This window comes from Panthera leo, chromosome A3 (assembly GCF_018350215.1).
Source record: "Panthera leo isolate Ple1 chromosome A3, P.leo_Ple1_pat1.1, whole genome shotgun sequence".
NCBI classification, from domain to species: Eukaryota; Metazoa; Chordata; class Mammalia; order Carnivora; family Felidae; genus Panthera; species Panthera leo.
In genome coordinates this window covers 105,043,892-105,068,166 of record NC_056681.1, presented here as the reverse complement: position 1 = coordinate 105,068,166, position 24,275 = coordinate 105,043,892, and the positions used below count along the sequence as shown (strand labels likewise).

The 24,275-nt window shown below is 38.8% G+C and overlaps 1 protein-coding gene across 11 annotated transcripts in view; it reads left to right on the top strand.

Moving 5' to 3' along the window:
* MTA3 (metastasis associated 1 family member 3) overlaps window positions 1-24,275 on the top strand; it is a 222,919-nt gene that overhangs the window by 51,540 nt on the left and 147,104 nt on the right. For all 11 annotated transcript variants that reach the window (XR_006200862.1, XM_042933139.1, XM_042933135.1 and 8 more), the window contains exon 3: window positions 2,630-2,723. Coding sequence is in view for 10 of the 11 variants with exons in the window: in XM_042933139.1 (XP_042789073.1) it covers window positions 2,630-2,723 (94 nt within the window). In the remaining variant the exon portion in view is untranslated. The remainder of the gene's footprint in view (window positions 1-2,629; window positions 2,724-24,275) is intronic.

Below are 24,275 nucleotides of genomic sequence, written 5' to 3'. Positions count from 1 at the left end.
AGCACCAAGCCTGACTCGGGGCTCCATTCCATGAAACGAGAGACCTGAGCAGAGATCAGAAGTTGGATGCCCAACTGATTGAATCACCCAGGCACCCTGTGGTGAAAGATTTTTAAGAATGTTCACTATCTGGGGCACCTGGGTGGCTCAGTTTGCTAAGTGTCCGACTTCGGCTCAGGTCGTGATCTCACGGTTTGTGACTTCAAGCCCCATGTTGGGCTCTGTGCTGACAGCTCAGAGCCTGGAGCCTTCTTCAGATTCTGTGTTTCCCTCTCTCTCTGCCCCTCCCCTGCTTGCACTCTGTCTGTCTGTCTCTCTCAAAATAAATAAACATTAAAAGAATGTTCACTATCTCAGACTGCTTTTATAAAATGAAAATAAATAATAGAAAAATGAAGTTTAAAATAAGCTTATAAAACCACAAGCCTTCATTTTTCATTAGTAGGTTCAACAGATTAAAATTAACTATCAGATGCTCTAATACACACTCTCACTCTCAGTTCTCATTTCATTACACAGCAACAGTTGTAGACTAGGTCTTGGACCATCCTTTGAGTAGTTCAACTTTAGAGGAATGCTGGAGGTTGTGTGTGTGTGTGTGCATGTGTGTGTTGTATGTGTATTTGTGGAGGGGAAGAGGAACACTGTAGTTACAAAGTACCTAATGGCCAAGTGTGTACATAGTTCAGAAGAGACTTTATTTTTTTAATTTTTAAAAAACGTTTATTTTAAAAATTTTATTTTTTTAAGTTTATTTATTTATTTCTGTGTGTGTGAGAGAGAGAACACAAGTGGCAGAGGGGCAGAGGGAGAGGGAGATACGGAATCTCAAGCAGGCTCCAGGCTGAGCTGTCAGCACAGAGCCTGATGTGGGCTGGAACCCACGGACTGTGAGGTCATGACCTGAGCCGAAGTTGGACGCTCAACCGACTGAGTCACCCGGGCACCCCTAAATGTTTTAAAAAAAAAAAATTTTTTTTTTTTTTTACATTTTTATTTATTTTTGAGAGACAGACACAGCACAAGTAAGCAGGCTCCATGAGCTGTCAGCACAGAGCCTGATGTGGGCCTCAAACTCACAAACTGTGAGATCATTAACTGAGCCCAAGTCAGACGCTTAACTGACTGAGCCACCCAGGCGCCCCGAAATGTTTGTTTTTTATTATATTTGAGAGAGAGAAAAAAGAATGCGTGGGGGAGGGGCAGAGAGCGAGGGAGACAAGAGGATCTGAAGTGGGCTCTGCCCTAATAGAGAGCTCAATGCAATGTGGGGCTGGAACTCACAGACTGTTAGATCATGACCTCAGCCAAAGTCAGATCCTTAACTGCCTGAGCCACTCAGGTGCCCCAAAACTGTTTATTTTGAACTGTGCCCCTCCACCCCAAGCAGTTTTGAATTCGTTTTTGTGGAGTATTCCTAGTGGAGGAACTCACTAGAAAGGCAGAAAAAATATGCCATTAGACACTTGCTTTGGGTTTTGAATGTGCTTTTGTCTTAAGACAAAACTGATAAAGAGCTTATAATTGTAGTCATTGATAGATTTTATTTACAAGAAGTATTGACCTGTTCATTTATTAGATTGCTGGATCATTACTTCTGGAGGATGTATTTGATCACAATATTGTGAAATATAGAAGCACTTTGGTTAGGATTTAATATGATTTCAATTCAGAGGGCAATATTTCTCCATGACTATTTCTCACTCTAAAATACTGCTGCTGAACTTCATAAAATTGACAAATTTACTGTAGCATAAGTATATTCTTATTTCTTTATGTCTGAATATATCTGTAAGCCCAGAGAAATTCTGAAAATTTGTTCTCATATTTGTTTGAAATTGGAAATCACAATAGCATTTTACTGTAATCTATGTGTTTTTACAAGGAACTTTGTAATGAATGACTGACCTTGAAAGTTCTCAGAATTCATAAGGAATAGGAGGAGAGTAGGAACCTGGGCCCCAGCTGCAGCAAATTACAACCTAACTGAATATTGGTTGTATTCTAGACTGTAGTCAAAAATAAATAAGAACTTCAGCGTTCATAACTCAGAGATTTTAATACTTTCATATGTGAAGGTAAACTAAGTACTGCTGAGAAGATCAACTATTACAGATTCATAGACTTAACCAGGGCTGGAGAATGCTTTTCCAGGTCTTCTGCTCCACTCTGTCTGACGGCTGCCCGAACCTACAGGGCTTCACCATCATGAAACATGGGGGTGTTCTGGAGAGGGCTGGATGATTTTACTTTTAGCCTCTGCCTCTGGGAGTGGGATATGTTTTGCTGTCTTAAGTAAGTTACGTTGTGGCTCTGAAAATTTGGGGGATTAGTTTCTCAGGGCTAAGCAGATTTAAGCATCTGGCTTTAGTCATTAAAGGGGTGTGATCACTTTAGATTAATTGATACTAGTAAGTTATTTAATTTTGACATTTCAGTTTAACTTGGAACCTTTGCAAATGCTGCACATCCTCATTTGAATTTTTTCAGCTCTCTGATTATCCTGCAGTTGTGGTTGGCACAGTGTAAATGAGATTGATCTTGTAATTGTGTTGTATTTAGTTTTGTTTTGTAAACTATTTGAGTCTATTCTTCGGTGCAGATAACTTTTATTTTTCTTCTCTCTTAGACTGCAACGGGCAACGTGGAAGCAAAAGTAGTGTGCTTTTATAGACGGCGAGATATTTCCAACACGCTTATAATGCTTGCAGACAAGCATGCTAGTAAGTTAATTGTCTTGTTTTAATTAAAAAATGTTTGAAGTTTTTTGTTTTCCATGATAGGAGGAAAAATACTTTTTGTTACCTGTACTTTTTTGCCTTTCCATTTGTCTTCCTCTTAGTTTAGATGGGAGTAATTTTTTCAGTGGTACTTGGTTTTAGTATATATTTTCGTTTTTTTTTTTTTTAACGTTTATTTATTTTTGAGACAGAGCATGAACGGGGGAGGGTCAGAGAGAGGGAGACACAGAATCCGAAACAGGCTCCAGGCTCTGAGCTGCCAGCACAGAGCCCGACGCGGGACTGGAACTCACGGACCGCGAGATCACGACCCGAGCCGAAGTCGGCCGCTTAACCGACTGAGCCACCCAGGCGCCCCAGTATATATTTTCTTAGATTGCATCATATGCTTATTACTCAATACACTGAAACAACTCTGCAAGTAGGTTTTTGCATACAATCAGCATAGTGTTGTGCCATCCTCAGTTTTTATTGGTGGTTTTGAAAGGGTTTGGGTATGAGGAAATTTATACTTCATTGGTATTTTGGAGGACATTTTTTTCCCCTCTGAAACAATTGGGTAATATTTACATTTTAAAAAATTCTGAGTAGTTATTATATATACAGTGTATTAGGTATGTATGAAAAAAGGTTTGCCAGAGAAAGAAGTGCAAAGTGGTGTTTAGATATTGTGATCTTCTGTAATTCGCAACTCTGAGCCCTTCTTTGTAGATTAATCTTTATTGTATGTTTTTCCACCGTGATCAACAGCTTTGGTGTATTTCAGCTCCTGTTGTTTTTTATTATTTTTAATCTTTTTAACTTATTTTTTAATTTTTTAAAAACATTTTATTATTAAATCGTCGCTGTACCCAACTTGGGGCTTGAACACAACCCCAAGATAAGGAGTCACGTGCTCTACCGACTGAGTTAGCCAAGTGCTCTACCCCTTTAATTAAAAAAAAAATTTTTTTAATGTTCATTTATTTATTTATTTATTTATTAAAAAAAATTTTTTTTTAAATGTTTATTTATTTTTGAGACAGAGAGAGACAGAGCATGAATGGGGGAGGGCCAGAGAGGAGGGAGACACAGAATCTGAAGCAGGCTCCAGGCTCTGAGCTGCCAGCACAGAGCCTGACGCGGGGCTTGAACTCACGGACCGTGAGATCATGACCTGAGCCGAAGTCGGACGCTTAACCGACTGAGCCACCCAGGCGCCCCAATGTTTATTTATTTTGGAGACAGAGACAGAGCATGGGTGGGGGGAGGGGCAGAGAGAGAGGGAAACACAGAATCCGAAGCAGGCTCCAGGCTCCGAGCTGTCAGCACAGAGCCCGATGCGGGGCTCAGAGCTCACAAGCCATTGAGATCATGACCTGAGCTGAAGTCAGATGCTCAACCAGCTGAGCCACCCAGGCACTCCTACCCCTTTAATTTTTTAAAACAATAAACACAATGATAAAAAAAAGTGGCTTAAATTTTAAGAAAGAAGACATATGTGAAACGTAAGTATAGTACTTTATTTTTAAGTTTATTTATTTATTTTGAGAGAGAGAGACAGCATGCAGGAGGGGCAGAGAGAAGGAGAGTGAGAATCTCAAGCAGGCTCTGCACTGTCAGCGTGGGCTCAAACTCAAGGAACTGTGAGATCATGACCTGAGCCAAAACCAGGAGTCGGACGTTTAACCGACTGAGGCACCCAGGCGCCCCAGTACAATACTTAATTTTGAAAGTAATTTTTGCCCTACAAAATATATGAGACTAGGACCATATGTCTGTGCGTTTTTCAGTTTGACACTGTGATCTGCAATACTCTGGTCTTGGGGATCCTGAAGCTTTTGGAGTGTTTCGGTAATGGGGTAGGAGAGGCTATTGTATACACAGGTTTATTCTGTGCCTGTGTGATAATTATTTGCCCACTGTGTTGCTGGTTTAACCTGGAAGATTGATTGTCTCATAAGTTAAATTCCTACTATATTTTCTGCTGTAGTTCATAGTTAAATTTCTGTTTATTGTATAAAAAGGGTTTATTATGATATGAGTTGTTCTATAATTACAAATTATATGGTGACAGATTCAGGGCATTCCTGTTTGTCCTTCCTGTATGAGACCAAAGTACTACTTTTTATTATTTTTTAAAATGTTTATTTATTTTGAGAGAGAGAGAATGAGCAGGGGAGGGGCAGAGAGAGTGGGAGAGATAGAGTCCTAAGCAGGCTATTTGTTGTCAGTATAGAGTCTGACTCAGGGCTCGATCTTACCAACTGCAAGATCATGACCTGAGTCAAAACCAAGAGTCGGGCATTTAAATGAGTGAGACACCCAGGCGCCCTGTCTGCTGACTGTTCTCAGCGTGGCCACATTTTGTGCTATTTTAGGCATGTAGATGTAGAAAATCAGAATTGAATAGGCCCTTGGTATTGACCCTTAGAAATCAAATTTAAGAGATTTAGAAAAAAAAGAAAAAGATTTAGAGAGGGGGCCCCTGGGTGGCTCAGCAGGTTAAGCGTCCAGCTTTGGCTCAGGTCATGATCTCACGGTTTGTGAGTTCAGGCCCCACATCGGGCTTTCTCCACTCTCAGTGTAGAGCCTGTTTTGCATCCTCTGTTTTCTCTCTGCCCCTCCTTCCTCTCCCCCCCCTCAACAATAAGTAAACATTAAAAAAAAATAAAATGTCAGTTGGTTTTTCTTTTTCTTTTTTTAAATGTCTTACTTATTTTTGAGAGAGAACGTGAGCTGGGGAGGGGGAAAGAGACAGAGGATCAGAAGTGGGCTCTGCACTGACAGCAGTGAGCCCGATGTGGGGCTCAAACTCCCCAACTGTGAGATCATGACCTAAGCCAAAGTCATCTACTCAACCAGCTAAGCCACCCAGGTGCTCCTCAGTTGATTTTTCTACCTTCTGAGCAATTTGTAGATCGTTGGGTGGATTACTTCTATCTACATTTGCTTGTTTCTTCTATTATCTATTGAGTTTATCCTCAGAGGTAGCTATATGCTTAGGTATGGTGGAGTCAGAAGTATCTTGTATTTCTGTTGTTATTGACCAAAATTTCAGGTGGGAAGAATAAAACTGCTTGAATAGTTCTTGCTGTATAAAGAGGTTTTATAGGAGGATTAATGGAGAGAGCATCATGTATTTGAAAGATTTCAAAACTGGGCTTAAATTTCCTGAGCCTCGGTTTCTCCGTTTAAAAAAACTTTCCCATTTTCGACTCCTTTAAAACTTTTTATTACAGAAAATTTCAAATATACAAAAGTACAGAGAAGTGTGTAATCCACCTGATGTTTCCATTACTTTGCTTTAACAGTTATCAATAAATGACCAATTAATTCATCTGTACCCCTACTTGCCCCTTATTTTGGAGCTCATCAGAGAAATCTTACCATTTCATCTGTAAATACTTCAGTATGTATTTGTAAAAGATATGGCCTCATTCAAACTTACAGAAAGTACCAAGAACATACAAGGAACTCCCATATGGCCTCTACCCAGATTCAGCAATTAACAGTTTGCCCTATTGACTTTATTATTCTTATTATATGTATAAACTGAATCATTTGAGAGTAAGTTGGAGACATCAGTGTGTTTTTCCTAAATGCAAAGAAATTATTTTACATAACCACAGTATAGTAAACAATTCAGGAAACCTAATATTCACACAAAACCATTATTCATAGTCCTTAATCAAATTTTATGTACTAATGGTGTTCTTTATAGCTGTGTATGTTTTTTCTTAGTTTATTTATATTTATTTATAAATTTTATTTATTTATTTTGAGAGAGAGAGCACAAGTGGGGAAGGGGCAGAGAGAGAGAGAGAGAATCCCAAGCAGGCTCTGCCCCACCAGTGGAGAGCCCAATGTGGGGCTTGAACTCATGAACCATGAGATCATTATCTGACCCGCAGTTGGACATTTAATCGACTGAGCCACCCAGGTGCCCTTTATTTACTTATTTTTAATGTTTATTTATTTATTTTGAGAGAAAATGTGTGCCTAAGCAGGGGAGGAGCAGAGAGAGAATCCCAGGCAGGCTCTGCACTGTCATCGTGGAGCCCACAGACTGTGAGATCATGACCTGAGCTGAAAGCAAGAGTCAGACGCTTAACCAGCTGAGCCACCCAGGTGTCCCTATTTTTCTTAGTTTAGAATAAAACCCAGACTCACACATTGTATTTTGTTGTCCTGTCTCCTTGATATGGAACTAGTTCCTCAGTCTTTTTGTTTGTGTTTTTTGACCTTAACATTTTTCAAGAAAACAGGCCCGTTATTTTGTAGAACATGGCTCAATTTGTGTTTGTCTAATGTTTCCTCATGATTAGATTTAGGGTATTTTCTTGTTTTTGCAGGCTATGTAATTTTTGTAGGGATGCCATGGAAGTCTTATTGTATCCCTCTCCATGCCTTATATTAGGAGACACATAATTGGGTTTGTCCTAATATTGATTGTGTTTGGTTTGATGACTTGGTCAAGGTGGTGTCCCTTTGTATTTAGTAAGTTATTTGGGGGGAGATTATTAGCAACTATGTGAATACCTTGTTCTTAATCTTTAGCCTACTCATTTTAGCATTCTTTGATCATTGGGGATTCTGTAAACATGCTCATGAAATAGCTAGTTAGTTTTCACATTTTTCTTTTATAACTTCTTTTCTTCATTATTTAAAAAACATTTCTTTTAAATGTTTATTTGTTTTTGAGAGAGAGAGAGACAGAGCATGAGCAGGGGAGGGGCAGAGAGAGAGGGAGACACAGAATCTGAAGCAGGCTCCGGGCTCCAAGCTGTCAGCACAGAGCACGAAGCGGGGCTCGAACTCACGAACTGTGAGATCCATGACCTGAGCCAAAGTCAGAAGCTTAACCCACTGAGCTACGCAGGCGCCCCTCTTCATTCATTATTTTAAATTGATACATGATTCACATAGCATAAAATCTGTTCTTTTGAAGTGAGCAGTTGAGTGGCTTTTAGTATACTCACAAAGCTGAAACTATTACTGCTGTCTAATTTCAGAATGTTTTCATCATCCCCAAAGGAAATCAGTTACTTCCCATTCCCCCTTCAGCCTCTGGCAGCCATTGATCCACTTTCTGTCTCTATAGATTGGCCTTTTCTGGACATTTCCTTTGATGGAATCATATAATATGTGTGTGGGTAGGTGGTTTTGTTGTTGTTGTTGTTGTTGTTGTTGTTGTTGTTGTTTTTTAGTAAGCTCTACACTCTACCAGGGGTTTGAACTCAGGACCTCAAGATCAAGAACCTTCAGGTGCCTCTAATAATGTGTCTTCTTGTCTGGCTTTTTAAAATTTAGCATAATGTTTTCAAGTTTTTTCCATGTTGCTGCCTGAATTTCTATCTATTGATTCCTTCCTTCCTTCCTTCCTTCCTTCCTTCCTTCCTTCCTTTCTTTTTTCCTTAAGAGTGCAAGCAGGGGAGGGGCAGAGAGGGGCACAGAGATTCCAAAGCAGGCTCAGCTCTGATAGCTGACAGCAGTGAACCCGATGTGGGGCTTGAACTCAGGAACCACAAGATCATGACCTGGGCTGAAGTCAGACGCTCAACCAACTGAACCACCCAGGTGCCCCTATAAATATTTATTTTTGAGAGAGAGACAGAGAGAGAAAACACGCACACTTGAGCTTGAGTGGGAGAGGGGCAGAGACAGAGGATCCGAAGTGGGATCCATGAAGTCATGAAATCATGACCTGAACTGAAGTTGGATACTTAACTGGCTGAGCCACCCAGGCAACCCCCTTTTTTTCATTCTTTTTTTTTTTTTTTTTTTTTTTTTTTTATAGCTGAATGATATTTCATTGGGTGGATATACATTTTGTTTACTCTTCAGTGGAAGGACAATTTGGATTGTTTCACTTTCTGGTGATTTTGAATAATGCTGTTGTGAACATTCATATACAAATTTTTGTGTAGATATTCATTCATATATTTTCCCTCTATCCCTCATCGTTCTGTTGGAGATAGCAGGTTGTTCACCTACACAGGAATTTCCTTTGGTCTGGAGTTTGTTTATTGCATCTCTGTTGTGTCCTTTACCACATTTTTTCTGTAGACAGATGGTTAGGTCCAGATTCTAGAGGATCTAAATCCACATGGTTATTTTGGAGGGGAAATGGGGTAAGGGATGCCAGATTACTTCGTGAGGTAATATTTGTGTACTTCTCTCATGATGTCCATAATGTATTGTTTCCTGTGTCTCATTTTTTTTAACACTTTACTTTGAAATAACTTTTACAGAAAAATTATTAAAAACATTACCAAGAAATCCCATATATTCTCCACCCAGATTCCCAAAATGTTAACATTTTACTCTTTGCTCTATTATATCTATATACGTACTAGTTTTTTTGAGCCATTTAAGTTGACGACATATTTCCCCAAATTCCTAAAGATACTTCAGTGTATATCTTTTAAAAACAAGCAGATTTTCTTACCTAACCAAGCATGATAATACTCTAATCTGTAGACTTAGGTTTTGCAAAATTTCCTACTAATGCCTTTTAAAGCGAAAAATAAAAATAGAATTTTTTTTTAAAGAATTATTTTTTTGTAATTTCTTCAACTAGCATGGGGCTTGAATTCAGAACTCTGAGATCAGGAGTCACATGCTGTATTGACTGAGCCTATCAGGCTCAGAATTTTTAAGGTATCTTTTTGTAATGTTATTAATCATTGATGATTGCCTAGATTAATTCATTAAAGTTGTGAAAATTATGCTTTCTATCATAATTCTATCATCCCCTCATTTTTATTTATTTGTTTGTTTGTTTGTTTATAATTTATTTTGAGAAAGAGTACAGAGAGAGACAGAATCCTAAGCAGGCTCCATGCTGTCAGCGCAGAGCCTGATGTAGGGCTTGATCCCACGAACCATGAGATCATGACCTGAGCCAAAATCAAGAGTTGGATGCTTAACTGACTGAGCCACCTAGGTGCCCCTCATCCCCTAATTTATTGGCATAGACTATTTCTGTGAAGAGAATTTTCCCTGTGTCAGCTATCATGTTAATCTTCAGGTTCAGATCTTCTAGGAAAGACAGGTTGAATTAAAGTCTTGATGTGCTTTTTCCTTTTTTCAGTTATTACCAGTTTTCAAAAATAATGAGGTGATTCCTGGTATCCTGCAAAGAGAATGGTTCTTGGATCATTTTGAAATGATCTTTGTAGTCTTTGTTATGTTACTTGCTTTTTTGATATGACAAGATGTTCCAGGCTCATCTTTTAAATTTCTTGCCCCAGACCTCATCTCTGGAGCCCTGGTTCCTTTTACTGGGAAATGGTCTTAGTGACCATAGTCTGAGCATTAAGGGAGAGACTCTTTGAGAGAGGGTGGTACTATATCTAGATTACCATGTACTTTTAACAGATTGGATATTTGATGATAGTATATTTATAAGGATGAAAAGAAGTCAGACTATAGTCTTATTACCAATTCTTTCCTACTGTAATTTCACGAAAAGCCAGAGTACATACTTTAAAAAGCATTTCTATTAGGAAAGGAATTTTGTTTTAAAAAAAAATAGTTTCAGATGGACACGGTTCTTAGGACTGTTGGAATTTTCAAAAATGAAATTCATTGGTATTCTTGATAACTTTTTTATATTTTATATAGCTTTATATTCTTTACAGTTTTAGATTTTTTTGACATATTGTATACTTCTTTTTTATTTATTTATTTATTATTTTTTTAACGTTTATTTATTTATTTATTTATTTATTATTTTTTTTATTTATTTTTGGGACAGAGAGAGACAGAGCATGAACGGGGGAGGGTCAGAGAGAGGGAGACACAGAATCCGAAACAGGCTCCAGGCTCTGAGCTGTCAGCACAGAACCTGACGCGGGGCTTGAACTCACAGACCGCAAGATCATGACCTGAGCCGAAGTCGGACGCTTAACCGACTGAGCCACCCAGGCACCCCTGTATACTTCTTTTTTAAAGCGTTAGTTTTTTTTTTTTTAATGTTTTATTTATTTTTGAGAGAGAGAGAGAGAGAGAGAGAGAGAGAATGAGTGGGAGAGGGCCAGAGAGAGAGTGGGACAGAGGATCTGAAGCAGGTTTTGTGCTGACAGCAGTGAACCCGAGGTGGGGCTCAGCTCACAAACCTTGAGATCATGACCTGAGCTGAAGTCAGATGTTCAACCCACTGAGCCACCCCAGTGCCCCAACACATCGTATACTTTTATATTGTGATTCTTAAAATGCAAAGCTTTAGAAAGTTAAATTTTATGTCACCTTTCTTTTTATTTAAACTGTTTGGCAGAAGGTAAAGTGTTTACTGTACTTATCGCTCTGCTCTCTTCCTTCCTTAGAATTTTCTTCCCAGCTTTTCCATTGTTATGTCACTTACTGTGGGCTGAAGTTGGGACACAGGGAAGTGAGTGAAAATAGTTATTTTCTGATGAATGCTCATTCTGTTTACTCCTGTGTTTCCACTACAATAAGCATACACTTGGAGCTCTGTGAAGGCAGAAAAGGAAAGAAGATGGGAATTTATATTTATTCCAACTCAAAATTATAAAACCAGGATTAGCTCTTGGAGAGAACTGGAAAGAGGCTGATCCTACCTACCTTGAGTCATGTTCCTATTGTCACCATGTTGTTAATAATTCTTGGCATTTTTGTGTTACTGTTTTGAGTAGAATCAGAAAGTAGTGTTGACATTCTTTTTCTTTTTTTTGACATTCTTTTTTTTCTTTTAGGTTTATTACTATTATTTCTTTTAGTAATCTCTGTACCCACTGTGGGGTTTGAACTGTGACCCTGAGATCAAGAGTCACATATTCTTCCGACTGAGCCAGCCAGGTGCCCCTTGACATTATTCTTAAAATTTTAAATAATGAGACATTTCAGGATGTGGTAATCTTATTAGTCGATAAGGTTATAGATTTGTTACAGGTAAAAGGTGACGTGACTTCTATACCCAGTTCTTATCTCATCCCAGTCTGAGTCATGGTCTCATAAAATGTTTTGGTGTCAAAGGGCGTATTGGGAACTTAATTTTTTTTTAAAGATTTTTGTAGTACATGATTTATAATTATTAAAAAGATATAGAATGTTTATTATATTTTATAGGTATTTTGGACTTAAGTAGGATTTTATAAAAAGAATTGCACCTCTTTTTAAAAGATTTGTAACCAGTAATCACAACTGATCGTTAAAATACTGAAACCGATTGTTTTGAATATATCTGCTTTGTCCTTTCCAGCTTTCTTTCCTGGTCTTAGCACACAGTTTGTACCTTCTGAGTGCTCAATGTTAAGTTCTTTACTGTTGGGAACCTGGCCTTGATCATTTTTTGAGGCTTCATGTGTCTTATTCATTACATTTGTTGATATAAATATTTGTGGCTTTAAACTCAGCAGCGAGGGGAACAGATCTGAACAGCCAGACTATCAGTCATTTTGTTTTAGCATCTTGGTTGGCTGAAAAGAATCTGTGAGGGTTTTCAAATGTGGTCCCCAAATTCTTTGACATTCCTTCCATTGTTAGATGGGGTCTCTGTCATTGTGTGGTGTGACAGTGTGGTGGAAGTAATGCTATGTGACTCCCAAGGCTAAGTTAAGTCATAAAAGGCCGTGCAGCTTCTGCCTGGTTCCCTTGGAATGTTTGCTCTCAGGATACTCCTGTTGGGAAGTCAGCCACCATACTGTGAGAAGGCCAAGCCACATGGAGAGGCTATGGATAGATGCCATGGTTGACAGCCCTAGCTGAGAGCCCAGGTGGTAGACTCGTGGCTGAAGGAGCCAGTTGATCTGGCCTCACCCATTTGAGTTCCTGTTCAGGCCCTGGTCATTGTGAAGCAAAAGCAAGACTGTTGTGCTGTGTCCGAATTCCTTACCCACTGAACTTGTGCGCAAAATATAATAGCCGTTGTCTTGTGCCATCGAGTTTTAGGGTGATTCGTAACTCCACAATAGTTAACTGGAACAGGATCATAATAGATTGTCTTTTTTTTTTAAATTTTTTTTTTTATAACGTTTATTTATTTTTGAGACAGAGAGAGACAGAGCACGAACGGGGGAGGGGCAGAGAGAGAGGGAGACACAGAATCGGAAGCAGGCTCCAGGCTCTGAGCCATCAGCCCAGAGCCCGACGCGGGGCTCGAACCCACGGACCGTGAGATCGTGACCTGAGCCGAAGTCGGACGCTTAACCTACTGAGCCACCCAGGCGCCCCTAGATTTTCTTTTTTTGTGTAATTTCGATGACAGTTTAAGGTCAATATCAAAGTTTATGACTGTTTACTAAAAATATTTAATGAACTATTAGTTTTCTTTAAGTAAACCTTGTTTTCTTTTGATACATTGACTTACACTGAATATTTTCCTCTTACTTAATTTTTGGCCACAGTGAGCACAAGTCGGGAAAAATACCCTCTTTATTATTCTGATGTGAAATTCATCGATAGTATAACTTATAATGTAAACAACAAAACTAACAATATTATGTTCTAACTGATATATAAAGTAAAAAACTTAAAATAATAGATTATAATAATGGAATATGTAATATAATAAGATCATACATACTGTATTTCAGTCTGTGTAAATAGTGGGGCATGACTATAGTGGAAGACCGTGGAATTACGAAATGTCTGCATGCATGCATGGTATTGCTAGCAATGCAGCAGTTATAGATTAGACTGAAATGTTATTTATTTATTTATTTATTTTTTAAATGAGAAAGTCTGGTGAGTCTTGGAACTCCAAATAGTTGTGTTTTTTTTTAACGTTTATTTATTTTTGAGACAGAGAGAGACAGAGCACGAATGGGGGAGGGTCAGAGAGAGGGAGACACAGAATCTGAAACAGGCTCCAGGCTCCGAGCTGTCAGCACAGAGCCCGACGCGGGGCTCGAACTCACGGACCGTGAGATCGTGACCTGAGCCAAAGTCGGCCGCTTAACCGACTGAGCCACCCAGGCGCCCCGGGACTGAAATGTTATATTAGGAACTCTGGAGACTTTTCAGAATGGTGCTCTTGGTAAGTTCTGAACACCACAAAGTCATCTCTGTTTTTATATGATGCCTGCATTCCTGGAAAATTCAGTTATATTAAAACCGTACTTCTTTCTCATCCGTAAAGTGGAGTTCACCCTAATTTCCAGTAACAGAGTCATGTCTTTTGCCTGTATAAACGTTCAGAGGGACATTGAAAGTCGTGTGAATCAGTGCTCTGGTACTGGACTGCCTTTTGCTATATACTGCATATCTATCAGGTGTCTAACGTTCTTGTTTTAATAGTTTCAGATGTACAACATAGTGATTTGACAGTTCTATTATATAGCATTATGCTATGCTTTCCTTGATAAGTGTGGCTCCCATCTGTCACCATACAACACTGTTACAGTATTACTGACTATATGCCCTATGCTGTACTTTTCAGCCTCATGGCTTTTTAATTTTATAACTGGAGAATTGTACCTCTTAATCCCCTTCACCTATTTTGCCCTTCTTCCCCTACTGGCAACCCACCAGTTCTTGGTATTTATGAGTTTGTTTGTTCATTTATTTGTTTTGTTTTTTAGATTCCACATATGAGTGAAATCGTACGGTATTTATCTCTCACTCAGTATTATACCCTGTAGGTCCACCCGTGTTGTCACAAATGGCAAGATTTTATTCTTTTTTTATGGCTGTTTCATTCTTTTTTAATATTCCATTTGTGTGTGTGTGTGTGTGTGTGTGTGTGTGTGTGTGTGTGTGTGTATTACGTCTTCTTTATCCAGTCATCTATCAGCGGACACTTGGGCTGCTTCTGTATTTTAGCTATTGTAAATAATGCTGCAGTAAATATAGGAGTTCCTATATCTTTTTGAATTCGTGTTTTCCTTTTTTGGAAATACCCAGTAGTGACTTATCAATTCACATATATATATTTCTTTTTTTTAATTTTTTGAGGAGCCTCCATACTGTTTTCCACAGTGGCTGTACCAATTTACGTTCCCACCAGTGGTGCATGAGGGTTCCCTTTTCTCCACATCCTTGCCAACACTTGTTATTTGTCTTTCTGATACTAACCATTCTGACAGGTGTGAGGTGATACCTCATTGTAGTTTTGAAATATATTTCCCTGATGATGAGCCATATTGAGCATCTTCTTATGTGTCTGGCCATCTGTATGTCTTCTTTGGAAAAATGTCTCTTCAAATCCTCTGCTCATTTTTATATGGCTTTTGTTTTTTTGGTGTTGAATTTTACGTCTAACATTCTTTTACATATGAAATATTATTACCACTCCTGTTGTGGTACCCCCCCCCCTCCAACCCCTGCCTCTAACCAACCCTTTCCAAAGGACTTCTTAGGTTGTAGACTAGTACCTGTTGAAGAACCACTGCACTAAACTCTGTGTCATAGAATAAAAACTGTGTCTTTTTGACTTAATATATGGGCTAACATTTACCATAAGGCTGAGAACATAGATGAAGTTACTTGGTATGTACAGATTTAAAAAAATTCTGGCTCAGTTGGTAGAGCATGTGTACTCCTGATCCTGGGGTTGTGAGTTCAGGCCTCATGATGGGCATAGAGCTTACTTAAAAAAAAAACTTAGGGGCGCCTGGGTGGCTCAGTCGGTTAAGCGTCCGACTTCAGCTCAGGTCACGATCTCGCGGTCCATGAGTTCGAGCCCTGTGTTGGGCTCTGGGCTGATGGCTCAGAGCCTGGAGCCTGCTTCCAATTCTGTGTCTCCCTCTCTCTCTGCCCCTCCCCCGTTCATGCTCTGTCTCTCTCTGTCTCAAAAATAAATAAAAAACCTTAAAAAAAAAATTAAAAAAAAAAACTTAATTTTTCCTTAATTCCCGAAAATTAGAGATTAAAGTTTCTTTTTTTTTTTTTTTAATTTTTTTTTAACGTTTATTTTATTTTTGAGACGGAGAGAGACAGAACATGAACGGGGGAGGGGCAGAGAGAGAGGGAGACACAGAATCGGAAACAGGCTCCGGGCTCTGAGCCATCAGCCCAGAGCCCGACGCGGGGCTCGAACTCACGGACCGTGAGATCATGACCTGAGCTGAAGTCGGACGCTTAACCGACTGAGCCACCCAGGCGCCCCAGAGATTAAAGTTTCAAGTAATAAAAAAGTTAAAATTATTTATACTATGCTAAGATTGATACTGCCTTGACCTGGAATTTAAGGGAGAATTTGGGAATACCTAGCAAAATTAAAACTCAGTATTTCCATTACTGGATACTAATCATAGGCAAGTACTCAAGGAAATGTGCCTTTGTCATAGCAAAAAGTGAGAGATACCTAAGTGTCCAGCAATAGGGTACTAAACTAAACAAACTTTGTTTACTGCACATATTCTGGAATCCCTTCAGCCATTCAAATGAAAACACACTTACACATGTCAACATAGATGGCACAATATATAGTTGAACTAATAATGATATGAATATGTAAGTTTTAACCCCAGGTTTGAAACATTTGTGAAAAGGCGAAATTTATAGATATTCATGTGTGAATTTCTACATACATATATATTTATGTGTATAAGTGTTGATCCTACGTAACACATACAGTTATAAATGAAGAATCAGAATAAGAACGTGTTTTGGGGAAGTTAAAAATGCCTGTTGAAATAAAAGAATGACTAGAAGGACTGAATGATAAAGACACTGATGGATTTAAATAATGAGAATAAATGAAAGGGGGCACCTGAGCAGCTTAGTCTGTTGAGCATCTGACTCTTGAGGTCTGTCAGGTTATGATCTTACGGTTTCTGGGATTGAGCCCCACATCAGTCTCCGTGCTGATAGCACAGAGCCTGCTTGGGATTCTCTCTCTTCTCTCTCTCCTCTTTCTCTGCCCCTCTTCTTGCATGCACACACACTCTCTTTCTACATAAATAATAAACATTAAAAATCAAAATAAATGAAAGGAAAGAAAATAAATGAAAAGGAGAAATTATTAAAAAGAATTACATTTCCCCAGAATTAAGGGACAGTCTTTAGATTGAATGAAAAAAAAAAAAAGTTGCAGATACTTCATTTCAGAACACCAAAGAAAAACTGAGGATCCTGTAAAGTTTAAGAAGTTAAAAAAAGGTGCCCAACCTTTGTTGCCAAACAGCCAATCTTTTGATTTTGGCTCAGGTCATGATCTCGTGGTTTGGGAGATCAAGTCCCACGTTGGGCTCTGCTCTCACAGTACAGAACCTGCTTGGGATTCTTTCTTTCTCTCTGCCCCTTTCCTACACTTGCACATATGTGTGCATTCACTTTCAAAATAAATATTAAAAAAAAAAGAAAGTTACCAATAAAAGAATGAGGATTATATTTCTTAGTAGAAGAGCAAATTATTTAAAGTTGAGAATTCAATAACAGTATGAGTGATCCAATAAAGGTATTTTTTAGTATACAAATATCTAATTTAGGAATAAAAGTTTATATTATCAGATCATTAGACACAGAGCAGTGAGGTGGGGCCGCATGGGTGGCTCAGTCAGTTGAGTCTTGATTCTTGGTTTTGGCTCAGGTCACAATCTCATGGTTTGAGCCCCACATCAGGCTTTGCACTGACAATGCAGAGCCTGCTTGGGATTCTCTCTCTCCCTCTCTCTCATCCCTTCCCCTGCTTGCACACTCTCTCTCAAAATAAATAAACATTAAAAAAAAAAAAAAACAGCAGGAGGGGGCGCCTGGGTGGTTCAGTCGGTTGGGCATCTGACTCTTGATTTCGGCTCAGGTCATGATCTCACAGCTTGTGAGTTCGAGCACCACATCTGGCTCCACGCTGACAGTGTGGAGCCTGCTTGGCAGTCTGTCTTTCCCTGCCCCTGTCTCTGCCCCCTCTCTCTCTGTCCCCCTGCTTGCATGCTCACTGTCTCAAAATAAATAAGTATACTTTAAAAGCATAAATAGAGTAGGGAAATACAAGTCTTTTCTGAGGGAAGGGGAAGATAATAGGTATTCGGTTATATTTCTTTTTTTATTGTCTTATTTTTTATTTTTTATTTTTTTTAATTTTTTAACGTTTATTTATTATTGAGAGACAGAGAGACACAGAGCATGAGCAGTGGAGGGGCAGAGAGAGAGAGAGAGAGAGAGAGAGAGACACAGAATCTGAAGCAGGCCCAGGCTCTGAGCTGTCAGCACAGAGCCCGACGCGGGGCTTGAACTCATGGACCGCGAGATCATGACCTGAGCCGAAGTCGGTCGCTTAACCGACTGAGCCACCCAGGTGCCCCTATATTTCTTTTTTTAAAGTTTATTTATTTATTTTTAATTTTTCTATGTTTATTTTGGGGGAGTGGGTGTGAGTGGGGGAGGGGGAGACACAGAATCCGAAGCAGGCTCCAGGTCATCTGTCACCACAGAGCCTGATGTGGGGCTTGAACTCACGGACTGTGAGATCATGACCTGAGCTGAAGTCAGATGCTTAACCCACTGAGCCACCCAAGCATCCCTAAGTTTAGTCATTTTGAGAGAAAGAGAAAGTGTGCATGCGTGCGCAAGTTGGGGAGGGGCAGAGAGAGAGAGAGGGAGAGAGGATCCCCACTGTCAGTGCAGACCCCGATGTGGGGCTCGAACTCAAGAACTGCAAGATCATGACCTGAACTGAAGTCCAAATGCTTAACTGACTGAGCCATCCAGTTGCCCCTGTTTCTTTTTCTTTCTTTCTTTTCTTTAATGTTTATTTATTTATTTTTTTAAATGATTATTTATTTTTGAGAGAGAGAGACAGAGCATGAGCGGGTTGGGAGCAGAGAGAGAGGGAGACACAGAATCCAAAGCATGCTCCAGGCTCTGAGCCATCAGCACAGAGCCCAACGCGGGGTTCGAACTCACAAACCATGAGATCATGACCTGAGCCGAAGTTGGACGCCTAACCAACTGAGCCACCCAGGCGCCCCTTTAATGTTTATTTTTGAGAGAGAGATGAGAGGGAGCACACCAGGAGCAGGGGAGGAGCAGAGAGAGGGGCAGACACAGAATCCAAAGCAGGCTCCACGCTGTCAGTGCAAAGCCCAACATGGGGCTTGAACCCATGAGCTGAGACGCAAGATCATGACATGAGCCAAAGTCAGATGCTCAACCAACCAACTGAGCCACCTAGGTGCCCCTCAGTTATTTTGAATAATAGATTACTATATTCACTATATCTTGATTTAAGGATAACCAATGGAAAAATACATTGATTTTACTTCATTTGTGTTACTAGATTAATAGATGAATTTAAAATGGTCCCAAATAGGCCCCAACTCAAGAGAAGATGGATAAAGAACAATAAGGTAAATAAATACAAGATGGCCAAAATGAGGCCACACATATCAAATGACAAAAAATGTGAGTGGGATAAATTGTCCTGTTAAAAGACAGACTGTTATTCATAACATTCATCTATAAATGAGGCCCAAAGAAAACCTTTTAACAAATACCAAAAATAGGAATGCACAAGTAACATTCTGTCTACAAGGCAATGAAGTAAACAACAATAAAAGGATAACAAGCCATGTGAGTATCCAATTTAGAAATTTAAAAAACGTGCTTGTAGCCAACTTTTGTGCTAAAGGAGAAATAAAATCTTCAGTAGCAAGTGATTCCAAGATGAATGACAATGAAAGTACTATATCTTAAAAACCTGTAGGATGAGGCCAGAGTGACACTCCAAAGAAAATTTAAAGACTTCAGGGGTGCCTGGGTGACTCACTTGGTTAACGGTCTGACCCTGATTCTGGCTTTGGTCATGATTCCATGGTTTGTGGGATCGAGCCCTGCTTCCAGCTCTGCGCTGACAGTATGGAGCCTACTTGGGATTTTATCTCTCTCACTCTCTGTCTCTCCCCATCCCTCTGTCCCTCCTCTGCTCACTCTCTTTCTCAAAATTAATAAATTGAAAAAAAGAAAGAAAGAAAGAAAGAAAATTTGAAGACTGAAAGCACACCTTGAAAAAAATGACTGGAAGTAATTATTAAAGCCAGGCATTGAGATAGAAGAGAAAAAGAAAATCCAAAAGAGGGAAGGAATTATTAAATATAAAAGCAACAATTAATGAAACAGGAGAAAATGTAGAAGTTGTAAATTCAGTAGCTTGTTCTTGAAAATAGTATTCAATGTTGTAAATGTTTAAATTTCTCCCAGATATATCTATAAGATTGATGGAATTCCAGTCAAAATCCTAATAGAACTTTATATGGACCTTGGCAAAGTGATGCTATCATACGCTGGGAAGAAAACAAAGAATGGAGAGGGAAAAAGTCGGATTTGTTTGTTTTCTTTCGTGTTTTCTAGTAAATCCTTTTTAAAAAAAAATCTAGGTAATTTATTATTTTTTAAAGTAATCTCTATGCCTACCCAGGGCGCCTCGGTGGCTCAGTTGGTTGAGCATCTGACTTTGGTTCGGGTCATGATCTGGTGGTTTGTGGGGTTTGAGCCCCGCAGAGAGAGAGGGACAGAGAGTCCCAAGTGACTCCGCACTGTCAGCACGGAACCTGATGGGAGGCTCAATCCCACAAATGTGAGATCATGACCTGAGCTGAAGTCGAGAGTCCAACACTTAACTGACTGAGCCACCCTAGTTTATACATTTTTTAATCCTTTTATTTTTAATCTGGAGTGTCATATCTCTTTAATCCACTTACAGCTGGATTAGTTTTGTTTTCATTTTTTGGTCTCCTTAAACCCATTCCGAGGGTCTCTAACTTCAGTAAGGATATTTAATTCTTTTGTATTTAATCATATTTTATTTTAACTCCTGTGTGTGTTTTCTCCCTCCTTCCTTGCCTTGTATTGGTTTTATCAAATTTTCTTCTTTTTAGGAAAGAATTCATCCTATTTGTAGTCTTGTAATACTTGCCTTCACATTTTTTTTGTTTCTTCACATTTTATTTTACTTGTTAAAAATTTGTTTTTGAAAGGTAATATTTGAATATGGGCTAACATTTAAAGGGTACCAAAGTATAGTGTAAAAACTCCCCACATCAAGTCTCCAAAGCCCTAAATCTCCCCCACAGATCATCATTGTTACTAGTTTCTGGTGTCTTTTCTAGAGAAAAGTCAATGTATATAGAAGGAAGTAGTATATAGGTGTATACATGCATTTTCCCAACTTTTTTTTTTTTAAACAAAAACGATGGCACAGTATAGTGGTTTTTATGTTTTTTGCTCTCAAAATTATTTCCCTTAATTATTTAAAAAAACCTTTACTCTCCTGTACACTGTAAAGTTGGCATCTTTTTTTTTTTATTTATTTATTTTGAGAGAGAGAGGTAGAGAAAGAGGAACAGAAGGAGAGAGAGAGAGTGAGAGTCCCACGCAGTCTCTGCAGCGCAGAGCCTGATGGGCTTGAACTCACAAACTGTGAGATCGTGCCTGAGCCAAAATCAAGAGTTGGATGCCCAACTGACAGAGTCATGCAGTTGTCCCTGTAAAGTTGACATATAATTGTTGTATACTGTTGGTGGGAATGTAAAGTGGTACAGCCACTGTGAAAAACAGGATGGAGATTCCTTAAAAATTTAAAAATAGAAATACCATATAATCCAGTAGTACTGCCTGCGTCCCCAAGGAAAGCAAAAACACTAATTCAAAAAGATATATGCACCCCAGTGTTTATTGCAGCATTATTTATGATAGCCAAGATAACACACAACACATGTGCACGCACCCCCCCACACACACATAGGAATATTATGCAGCCTTAAAAAAGGATGAGATCATGCCATTTGTGACGACATGGATGGAGCTAGTGAGTATTATGCTAAGTGAAATGTTAAAGACAAATACCATGTGATTTCACTCATATGGGAATCTTAAAAACAAAAAACAAACAAAAAGCAGAACCAGAGCTATAAATATAGAGGAAAAAACTGATGGTTGTCAGAAGTGGGTGGGGGTGGAGAGATGAGTAAAATTAGTGAAGGGGAGTGGGAGATGCAGGCTTCCAGTTATGGAATGAATACATCACGGGAATAAAAGACAGCAGAAGGAATATAGTCAGTGATATTGTAATTGGTTGTATGGTGATGGATGATAACTACATTTGTGGTGAACACAGCCTAATGTAAAACTTGTCAAATCACTATATTGTACACCTGAAACTAATGTACCATTGTGTGCCAATTTTATTCAAATAAAAAAAAATGAAAAAAATACAAACTTGATATCTAAAGCTTAAAATAGTTGTGGAGGTGCCTGGCTGGCTCAGTGGCTCAGTAGAGCATGTGCCTCTTGATCTCAGGGTTGTGAGTTCAAGCCCCATGATGGGTGTAGAGCTTACTTAAATTAAAATAGTCGCAAAGATGTAATATTTCGTATGTTGTAAACAGTGATGTTTAAAAATAAATTGTTATATCACACTTTAAAGTATTCTGGTAGAGGGGCACCTGGGTGGCTCAGTTAGTTAAGCGACTGGCTTCTGCTAAGGTCATGATCTTGCGGTTCCTGAGCATGAGCCCCACATTGAGCTCTGTGCTGTCAGTGTGGAGCCTGCTTTGGATCCTTCTCTGCCCCTCCCTCCCTGTCTGTCTGTCTGTCTCTCTCTCTCTCTCTGTCTCACTCACTTACTCTAAAAAAATAAACAATAAATAAAGTATTCCAGTGGAAGAGAAATAATGTAACAATTTGCCCACCATCACAGGTTAAAAATAGGGAGAACCAGTTCTCTTCTAACAGTTTGAAATTTTATGTGATCCTTTTTTTTCCTTGAGCTCCTTTCCATTTTGTTTTCTCCACAGAATTTTAGCCTAATGTATTTTATGCATGAAAGTTTTATTCATCATCATATCCTTCTCTGCAACAAAATGTGTAAATAAAAATTAAAAACATTTATATTTCCTGCGTTCATAAGGCTCAGAGTCTTAAAAATTTCTTTTGGATTTATTATAGTACTAGTATTATTAAAAATATGATAATTATTACACATAAAAATACATTTTTACCGGAAATCATCTCTTAACAAGATAGATGGGGTTTCCTCTCACTCCCAATTAGTTAATGAATGCTTGTGTAAATGTAACTCATTGCTAGAATGAGACAGGGTTTGGCATTTTCTCTTTGTGATTTTTGGGTTTATAGATGTAGCTTTTGACAAAATGTTTTCATGTAAGTTATTAGATGAGAATGGTGGAGTTTTGCTCATTTATTCATTTTTCGAATGTACTTTGAGCTCCTACTATGTTCTGGACCCTTCTAAGCTCCAGGGATAAGCAGTGAACAAAGCAACAGAAATCTCTGCCCTCAGAGCTTACAAGTGTTTCTTTCTTGGTTCTTCTGAGTTGTATGTGAAAAATCATATAGCAGATTTTCATCAAAAGTGATTTTTAATAATGGTTTAGTAGCTGACAATTCAATTAGGTCCTCCTTCAGTTTTGCTGAAAGAAGAGAATTTGAAACCACCAGACTTGGAAGAGGTTTATTAACCAGTGATTAGAGTCCTTCGTGGTCTCATTTTCTGAGAAGCACAGTAACACCAACAACACCTAACAAATGACTGTTAATTGTACTTCTTACTCTTTTATCTATTGGAAATTGTATCAGTTGTAGGTTTTATACGTATATATACAGAGAAACAGAACCAGTTGTAGATTTTATACGTATACATATACACATACATATACACACACACACACACGCATACATACCTCCTGTGTACTTACACACACCTATATAATTTCCAACTGGTTATGTAAATCATAAATAGATTTATTGCAAGTAATTGGCTTATATGATTGCAGAGGCTGGAAATCGTGACTGGTAGGCTGGTTGGTGGAATCTCTTCCTCAGAGCAATACAGTTTTGCTCATGAGGACTTTCACCTGTTTAGATGAGGCCCACCCAGATTATTGAGGACACTCTCTTTTGCTTAGATTCAGCTGATGTTAATCACATCTACCAAATATTTTGGGAGCAACACCTAGATTATATTTCGAATGAGAGCAATGGTTAGCCTAGCCAATTTGAAACACAAAATTAACCATCATAGGGACCTCATTTAAGTTTTTAAAAAATGTTTATTTTTAAGAGCTAGAGAGCCAGCAGAGGAGAGGCAGAGAGAGAGGGAGACACAGAATCCGAAGCAAGCTTCAGGCTCTGAGCTGTCAGCACAGAACCCAGTGAGAGGCTCAAACTTAAGGACGGTGAGATCATGAACTGAGCTGAAGTCAGACCTTAGCTGCCCACCCAGGCCCCCCAGGACCTTATTTAAACTAATATATTCAGAAATGTTTGAGGAAGTTGAAATAATGTTCATTTAAATACACATTTACATTTTAGGGGTGCCTGGGTGGCTCAGTTGGTTAAGTGTCTTGACTCTTGATTTCGGCTCAGATCATGATCCTGGAGTTTGTGAAATCGAGCCCCATGTTGGGCTCTGTGATGACAGCATGGAGCCTGCTTGGGATTCTCTCTCTCCCTCTCTGCCCCTCCCCTACTCATGTGCTCTCTCTCAAAAATAAATAAATAAACATTAAAAAAAAAACAAAAATAAATGAACCTTTACATTTTAAATTTATGTCTGGGAAAATTATGAATTTTATGTATATACTTAAAATATATTTAAATATATGTAAATTGATATTTATTAAATATATTTTC